This window comes from Mustela nigripes, chromosome 16 (genome assembly GCF_022355385.1).
Source record: "Mustela nigripes isolate SB6536 chromosome 16, MUSNIG.SB6536, whole genome shotgun sequence".
Classification (NCBI taxonomy): Eukaryota; Metazoa; Chordata; class Mammalia; order Carnivora; family Mustelidae; genus Mustela; species Mustela nigripes.
In genome coordinates this window covers 49,797,397-49,806,304 of record NC_081572.1, presented here as the reverse complement: position 1 = coordinate 49,806,304, position 8,908 = coordinate 49,797,397, and the positions used below count along the sequence as shown (strand labels likewise).

Sequence of the window (8,908 nt, the reverse complement as noted above, 5' to 3'; positions counted from 1 at the left end):
TTTTTTTTTTTTTTTTTTTTTTTTTTTTTTTTTTTTTTTGGGTCTTTATTTTCTTTACTTATCTCACTTACGAGTAAATCCTTGTTATCAGATCAGCAAGTCTCCTACAAGATATTTTCTCCCAGGTTTGTCATTGCCCCTTCCCGTATAGCTCTGAGGATCACTCAGTCTGGGCCACTGCTCTCCCTGTTATTTGTTACCGTTTTCAGCACTGTGTCTTTACATCCCATGGGATTTTTTCTTCCAAAGTCCTGATTTAGCTAGAAGAACTAAGAAGGCTCCTGTCCAATGTGGACAGCCATCTCAGTTGTATTTGGGCTCTGTTCACCGTTGAACTGCTCCTCACTAATAAGGACTTGCCAGAGCTCATAAGTCTTGATGGTATCTCTGTCTTCATGAATCTGGCTGCAGGAAAACACTCCCCTGATTTAGTCTGACCATACTTGTATGGTTTCTAATTAAACCTATCTTTCACTCTTCAAAATGACAAGTATTTAAACATTTTTTTATCTGAACATGTTCACATACTTTTAAGTAAATATGTAAATACTTTTAAGTTCATTAGTTTTGCTTTTGTTTTGGGGTTTTTAAAAAGATTTATTTATTTATTTATTGAGAGATAGAAAGAGCATGTGCGACAGGTAAGGAGCAGAGGGAGAGGAGAGAGAGAATTCCAAGCAAACTCCCTGCTGAGCATGGAACCTGACATGGGGCTGTACCCCATGACACATGAGGCCATGACCTGAGCTGAAATCACTAGTTGGGGATGCTTAACCATCTCAGCTATCCAGGTGCCCTTAGGTTCATTTGTTTTAGATAGATATATGAAGACATACTTGAGAGTAATGAACATTGAATTCCTAACAAAATTACTTCAGAGAAGGGAGGGAGAGAAGGGATGTGGAGGAGTTACACAGGCCTGTTTTGTAGGTAATGTTTTATTTGCCTCGAGTCTTTTGAAGAAATTAATCGTAAAGTTAGGTGGTGGATATGCAGGCATTTAAAAAAATTTCATTGGTACATTTGCATATTATACAACTACAAAGATTAAGTGAGATATATGAACTGAAGTATTTAGTAAAAAAAAAAATAAAAATAAAAATATCACAATCCTGGTAAGGCTGAGGTTCTTTTTTTGGAGGATATGACCTTTATTTATTTAATTTTTTTCATTATGATACTTGTACTCTTTAATCCTTATCACCTATTTCACTCATCCCTCCAACCCCATCCGCTCTGGTAACCATTAAGAGTCTGTTTCTCGGTTTGTCCGTCTCTTCTCTTTTTTTTCCTTTGCTTGTTTCTTTTGTTTCTTAAATTCCACATATGAGTGAGATTGTATGGTGTTTGTCTTTCTCTGACTGACTTCTTTCACTCAGCATTATATTCTAGCTCTATCCATGTTGTTGCAAATGGCAAGATTTCCTTCTTTTTTATGACAGTAATATTCCTGTGTGTGTGTGTGTGTGTATACCACATTTTTTATAAAGATTTATTTATTTATTTGAGAGAGAGATGGAGAGCATGAACAGGAGGGGCAGAGGGAGAAAGAGAGAGAAGCAGACTCCACGCAGAGCCCCACACACAGCTCGATCCCACTACCCAGAGACCATGACCCAAGCCAAAACCAAGACTCGCTCAACTGCGCCATCCAGGCACGTCTGTATACACCACATCTTTCTTGTCCATTCATCTGTCAATGGACAGTTGGGCTGCTTCCTTAATTTGTCTATTATTAATAATGTTGCATGTATCCCTTTGGATTTGTGTTTTTGTTTTTGGGGGGTAAATGCCAGTAGTACGATTATAAAAGTGCCAGTAGGGCACTTTTATTTTTAACTTTTTGAGGAATCATCATACTGTTTTCCACAGTTGCTGCACCAGTTTGCATTCCCACAAAACAGTGCAAGAAGGTTCCTTTTTCTCCATATCCTAGTCAGCTCTTACTGTTGCTTGTGTTTTTTTTTTTTTTTTTTAAGATTTTATTTATTTATTTGACAGACAGAGATCACAAGTAGGCAGAGAGGCAGGCAGAGAGAGAGAGCAGAGAGCCGAGCAGAGAGCCCGACGCGGGGCTCGATCCCAGGACCCTGGGATCATGACCCGAGCCGAAGGCAGAGGCTTTAACCTACTGAGCCACCCAGGCACCCCTTGATTTTAGCCATCCTGACAGGTGTGAACTGATACTTCATTGTAGTTTTGATTTGCATTTCCCTGATGATGAGTGATGTTGAGCATTTTTTCATGTGTCTGTTAGCCATCTGGATGTCTTCTTTGGAGAAATGTCTGTTCATGTCTTCTGCCCTTTTTATTTTAAGTTTTAATTTTAATTCCAGTGTTTCAGATGTACAATATAGTGATTCAACAATTCTATACATCACCGTGTGCTCATCACAAGTCTACTCCTTAATCCCCATCACCTCTTAAACCCATCCACTCTGCCCTCCTCCCCTCTGTAACCATCAGTTTGTTCTCTGTAATTAAGTCTGTTTCTTGGGGCTCTTGGTTGGCTCAGTGGGATAAGCCTCTGACTTCCACTCAGGTCATGGTCTCAGGGTCCTGGGATTCAGCCACACAGTAGTAGGCTCTCTGCTCAGCAGGGAGCCTGCTTCCCTCTCTGTCTCTGCCTGCCTTTCTGCCTGCTTATGATCTCTCTTGCTCTCTGTCTAATAAATAAATAAAATCTTAAAAAAAAAAAAAAGAGTCTGTTTCTTGATTTGTCTCTCTTTCATTTTTTTCCATTCTTTGTTTTGTTTCTAAAATTCCACATTCAGGGTGCCTGTGTGGCTCATTTGGTTGAGCAACTGCCTTTGGCTCAGGTCATGATCCTGGACTTCCAGGACTGAGTCCCACATTGGGCTCCCAGCTCTTTAGGTAGTCTGCTTCTCCCTCTGATCTTCTCTCTCATGCTCTTTCTCACTCACTCTCTCTCAAATAAATAAATAAAATAAAATAAAAAGTTTTAAAATTCCACATTGAGATGGTATTTGTCTTTCTCTGAGTGACTTATTTCGCTTAGCATTAAAAAATAGGGAAGGCTCCACAAATTTATATGTCATCCTTGTTTAGGGGCCATGCTCATCTTCTCTGTATCATTCCGATTTTAGTATATGTACAGCTGAAGCAAACACTTACGCCCATTCTTAATGGGATTATTCATTTTTTGGATGTTGAGTTTTATTAATTTCTTTATATATTTTGTGTACTAACCCTTTATCAAATATGTCTTTTGCAAGTATCTTTTCCCATTCAGTAGGTTGCCTTTAAGTTTTCTTTTCTTTTTTTTTTTTTAAAGATTTTATTTATTTATTTGACAGAGAGAGATCACAAGTAGGCAGAGAGGCAGGCAGAGAGAGAGAGAGGAGGAAGCAGGCTCCCTGCTGAGCAGAGAGCCCGATGCGGGACTCGATCCCAGGACTCTGAGATCATGACCTGAGCCAAAGGCAGCGGCTTAACCCACTGAGCCACCCAGGCACCCGCCTTTAAGTTTTCTTGATTGTTTCCTTTGCTCTGCAGAAACTTTTTATTTTGATGTACTCCCAGTAGTTTATTTTTGCTTTTATTTTCTTTGCCTCATGAGATATATCTAGAAAAATGTTGGAACAGTCAATGTCAGGGATACTACCACCTGTGCTCTCTTCAAGGATTTTTATGGATTCAGGTCTCACACTTAGGTGTTTAATCCATTTTGAATTTATTTTTGTGTATGGTCAAAGAAAGTGGTCCAGTTTCATTCTTTTGTATGTGGCTGTCCAGTTTTCCTGATGCCATTTGTTGAAGAAACTCTTTTTTTTTTTCATTGTATTCATTCATCCTTTGTTAAAGATTAATTGACCATATAATTATAAGTTTATGTCTGGTTTTTGTCTTTTGTTCCATTGATCTTTGGGTCAATTTTTATGTCAGTATCATACTGTTTTAATTATGACTGCTTTGTAATATGAGTTGAACTCTGGAATTGTGATACTTCCATTTTGTTTTTCTTTTTCAAGATTGCTTTGGATATTCAAGATCTTTTTGTGGTTCCATACAAATCTTAGTATTGTTCATTTTAGTTGTATGAAAAATGCTGTTGGCATTTTGGTAGGGATTGCATTAAATCTGTAGATTGCTTTGGGTAATATAGATATTTTAACAATATTTGTTCTTCCAAACTATGAGCATAGAATTCTCTCCATTTCTTTGCATCAACTTGAATTTCCTTCACTGGTGTTTCAGGTCTTTCATTAGGTTCCTTTTTGACTATAGCCTTCAACCTTTCTTCCTCCCTAGAGGTAGTTACTGTTACCAGTATGAATTGTTCCAGGCCCTTTTTTAGGTATTTGTATACACAAATATGTATCCTTAGAAAATGTATGGTGGCATTTCTATTTTATTTTTTTAATGTCGTCATATTATATGGGAACACCTTTTATTGCACTTTGCAGATGCTGCTTTTTTTTTAAACAAATTGAAGGTTTGTGGAAACACGGTTGAACGGGTCTGTTGGTGCCATTTTCCCAAAAGCATTTGCTCATATCAAATCTCTGTCACATTTTGGTAATTATTACGATATTTCAAACTTTGTCAGTATTATTGTATTTGGTATGGTGATTTGTGATCAGTATCTTTGATGTTAACAATTGTAATTATTTTGAGATGCTACAAACCACTCCTTTATAAGATGGATAACTTAATCGAGAAATGTGCTTGTTCTGACTGCTCCACCAACTGGCCAGTCTCCCATTTCTCTCCCTCTCCTTGGGTCCCCATTTCCTGAGATAAAACAATATTGAAATTATGCCAGTTAATAATCCTACAACAGCCTGTAAGTGTTCAAGTGAAAAGAGGGTACATGTCTCTCACTTTAAATCAAAAGCTAGAGGTGATTAAGCTTAGTGAGGAAGATATATCAAAAGCCAAGATAGGCCAAAAGCTAGGCTTCTAGTGCCAAAGAGCCAGTTTGTGAATGCAAAGGAAAAGTTTTTCTCAAAGAAATTAAAAGTGCTACTCCAGTGAACACATGAATGATAAGAAGTGAAACGGCCTTTTTGCTGATATGGAGAAAGCTTTGTGGTCTGCATAGATCAAACCAGCTCATTCCCTTAAGCCAAAGCCTAATCCAGAGCAAGATGCTGACTCTTCTGTGAAGGCTGGGAGAGGTGAGGAAGCTACAGAAGAAAAGTTTGAAGCTGGCAGAGGTTGGATCAGGAAGTTAAAGGAAAGAAGCCATCCATCTCTATAACCTAAAAAGCACAAGGTAAAACAGCAAGCATGGAAGCTGCAGCAGACTGTCCAGAAGATCTAGCAAATTAGTGAAGGTGGCTGTACTAAACAACAGATGGGCAGTGAAATCTCGTGTTTTGTTTTCCATGTGCACTTTACTGATTACTGGTGAGATCAACCATCTTTTCATATGTTTATTGACCTTTTGTATTTCCTTTCGTGTGAAATGTGTGCTCATGTTCATTTTTATTTTGGGCTATCATTTTATTATCGATTTGTAGGATTTCTTTACTCTTAGTTTCATACTTTGCTTTATATTCAGGAGCAGCGTCTCTTCCGAATAGTCTTGGCTATTGCACATCTCTATTTGACATATATTCTAAAATTATAGAATCAGCTTGTCAGGTTGAAGGAGTAAGCCTGTTGAATTTGGTATTGCTTTAGTTACTACAGATTAATTTGGGGAGAGGTATCATCTTTTTAACAATACCATTTGTTTAATCTTTCTCAGCCTAATATACCTTTCTGAATTAGATCACTTGTTTAATGCTGTTGCTCTGTGATAAAAATTAAAGTAGCATACCTTACTGTTATATCTCATTTCTCTGAAAATAATTGTTGTCTCTTCTAGCACATTTCTTTTCTAAACACAGGTATCTGAGCTGTTACAAAGGGGTGCTGGTGAGATGTGCAGTAGCAGGTGAGAAAATTCTATCATCTCTTTTTTTTTTCTAGCAATCCCCAAAGTGAGACTGGAGACAATCTACATTTGTGGAGTAGATGAGATGAGTACCCAGGATATCTTTTCCTATTTTAAAGAATATCCTCCTGCTCACATTGAATGGTTGGATGATACCTCCTGTAAGTACACTCAAGTTTTTTGTTGTTTTTGCCATCTCAGATGGTGAATATTTGTGATTGAGACTACTCGTCTGCTCCCTAACCTCTGCCTTTAGCCTAGGGGAGAAAGAATGCCCATTGATGAGAATCACATTGCCTTAGCCAGTCTGCCAGATCATATTCCATGAGTATTTCAAGTCAGCTCAGATGTGATGACCAGGAATCTAGAAGGTTGGTTCCTGGTATCTGAGTCTTGTGTACATGATTGAGGCCTCTTTAATTCCCACAATTTCCCAACAAAGGGGTGGATCCAACTATATAGACTTGGGGCTCTGTGTTCAGGACCTTAGATTTTGTCATTGCACCTTCCTGTATAGGTCTTCACAGGCCTGAGTCTGCCTTACTTAGTATCTGATCTAGGACTAAACTGGAACTTTCTGATACTATATGAAACCTCTCATCTTTGCTTGCTTTGAAGCTTCACTTGCTTGAATTAGCTAATATTTTTACTTGCATCCCCACTCCAAGTCTGGTAGGACCTGTGGTAACCACTCTGCTGGCTTCTTGTCTTAATTCACTTCTAGTCTGGCTTGGCTTACTGCCAGCTTGCTGACCTGCTAGGCTGTACCTTGAATAGCTGCCTGGTTTTCCCTGCCGCTTTTTTTTTTTTTTTTTTTTTAATAAAGATGTTGATTCAGCATTGAAAGGAGAAACATGACAGAGTTTTCTCCGTTTTTCCTTTTGCTTTACTTACACAACCTAAATCAAGGGTTGGCAAACGTTTTTTTATAAAGGGCTAGACAATAAATATTTTAGACTTAGCAGGCCATATGGTCTTTGTTTTGTTATGTCTATTCAGCTCTGCTATTGTAGCGTGAAAGCAGCCATAGACAGTATGTTACTGAATGAGCCTGCCTGCTTTCCACAGATCTTTTTTTAATAAAAAATATGTTGGATGTGTAGTTTATTATTTATTTATTTGCAGTTTGATATTTATTTATGTGTAGTTTATTATTTAATGAATTATACCTATATAAAGGTGGTGTAGATATAAATAAATAAATAAATAAATAGGTGGTGGGCTGGATTTCCTTTGCTAACTCCTGATCTACGTTACTAAAACTGTAGCTAAGGCATATTAGAATCAGGGAGACCCTTTAGACTTACCCATTTTTACTAACTCATGTTGAACATCAGAACTGAGAAACAGAGAAGGAAAATTGTTTGCCCAAGGCCACATTGTGTGTTTGTAACTAAAGTGAGAATCTGTAGATCTTCATATCTGAAACTGAGAATGTAAAGGTAACTCTAATTTGAGAAATGCTGCTTTAAATAAAATTAAGTAGATTTATTTTCTATAAGACTTCTCAACATCTTTTTCTTGCTAAATTCTCTTGCTTAAAGAAGCAGATTAAATTAGTTGCTACAAAGCCAAGTGGCTGTCACGGCTCCACTGTATATATTCCATGGATACCATCATCACCCACACTTTATAGTAGGAAACAATCATTTAGCATGTCTGAATGACAAGGTACAGCAGATGGCTTTCCTGTAGAGGGCAGTAGTATAAAGGCTAATCCAAATTTATTTGACAGTGGTCTTCTTGCTATCATCATCATCATCTTCTTCATCATCATCATCACAAGAATGCTAACACTATATAATACTTACTGAGTCAGGCATTTTTGTATACAGAACCTTTATATACAGAACCCTTTTTTCATGGAATACAGTTATTTTGTGGAACTTCGTTTGGGAATGCAGCTCTAGGCTAATTTCATCAAGGAGTTTTACTGCCACTTTCTGTACTGCTTTCATTAGTTGGTTCGTACATTTACTGATACTGATCTGTAGCTAGATGAGGCCATAGCAATGACTATGTTGCAGTCTCTGTTTTTAAAAAATTTACCATATGGGTATGATGTAATGTTTTATTTTATATTTTGTTTTAGGCAATGTGGTTTGGCTGGATGAAATGACAGCCACACGAGCCCTTATCAATATGAGCTCTCTGCCAGCCCTGGATAAGATAAGAACCAGGGATGCCAATGAGGACAGGTCATCTGAGAAAAGTAAAAAAGGTAACAACACAAAGGAGGGGCTTTAGGGCTGAAAGTCCTGTTCTTTACACTATTGGTTTAGGTTTCTCTGCAAAGCATTATATAGTATCTCATTGTCAGTTATTTCTAAGATAAGCTGTGATGCTTTGGATCATCAGTATATAGGAGAAAATAATGGACTTCTAAGTTACGTGAGATGGAGTTATGTTAAGTTTCATCTTGTCCCTTGTATTTTAGACAAGCAGGAGGATAGTTCAGATGATGATGAGGCTGAAGAAGGAGAAGTTGAAGATGAGAACTCAAGTGATATAGAGGTTAGTAATAGAGCAAAGATATAAACAAGGTTATAGTGTAAAAAAAACCCAAACTGTTTACTTTCTTTTATTTAAGGCTTAAGGACTTACTAAGCTGTGTTCTTCCTTTGATTGAACCTTTTGAGATTATATGAGGCTCCTGGCCTTTAAGTTCTTATGGCTATAATGAGTGACTTTTCCTGAAATCTTAGAATAGTACTCATTCTTCTATATAAGAGAAAATGGTTTTATTGAGGAATACTTTGAAGTAAGAAATTAAGAAAAAACAAGTGATGGAATATTTCCTAATGGGGCATGTGCTGTTATTAAATACATTAAATACATTAGAGTGTATTCATTTAAAAAATATTTATTGAATACCTACTATATACCAAATTCTAGGTCCTTTGGATATAGCATCAAACCCATGTCCTTCTCTCTTGGAACATATATTCTAGTGGAGAAGACAGACAATACACAGATACACAGATACATAATGTCAGAAAGTGA

General features: G+C 37.2%; 1 protein-coding gene and 1 non-coding gene across 2 annotated transcripts in view; one reads left to right on the top strand and one right to left on the bottom strand.

Annotated features, from left to right (window-relative positions):
- The window catches only part of NCBP3 (nuclear cap binding subunit 3), a 37,402-nt gene that overhangs the window by 9,566 nt on the left and 18,928 nt on the right, over window positions 1-8,908 (top strand). The window contains exons 4-6 of the mRNA XM_059380819.1: window positions 5,941-6,066; window positions 7,998-8,126; window positions 8,343-8,419. Of these exons, the coding sequence (XP_059236802.1) occupies window positions 5,941-6,066; window positions 7,998-8,126; window positions 8,343-8,419 (332 nt within the window). The remainder of the gene's footprint in view (window positions 1-5,940; window positions 6,067-7,997; window positions 8,127-8,342; window positions 8,420-8,908) is intronic.
- LOC132004673 (U6 spliceosomal RNA) lies at window positions 3,025-3,129 on the bottom strand. The gene has a single exon (XR_009400617.1). It is a non-coding gene; the product is annotated as a U6 spliceosomal RNA (small nuclear RNA).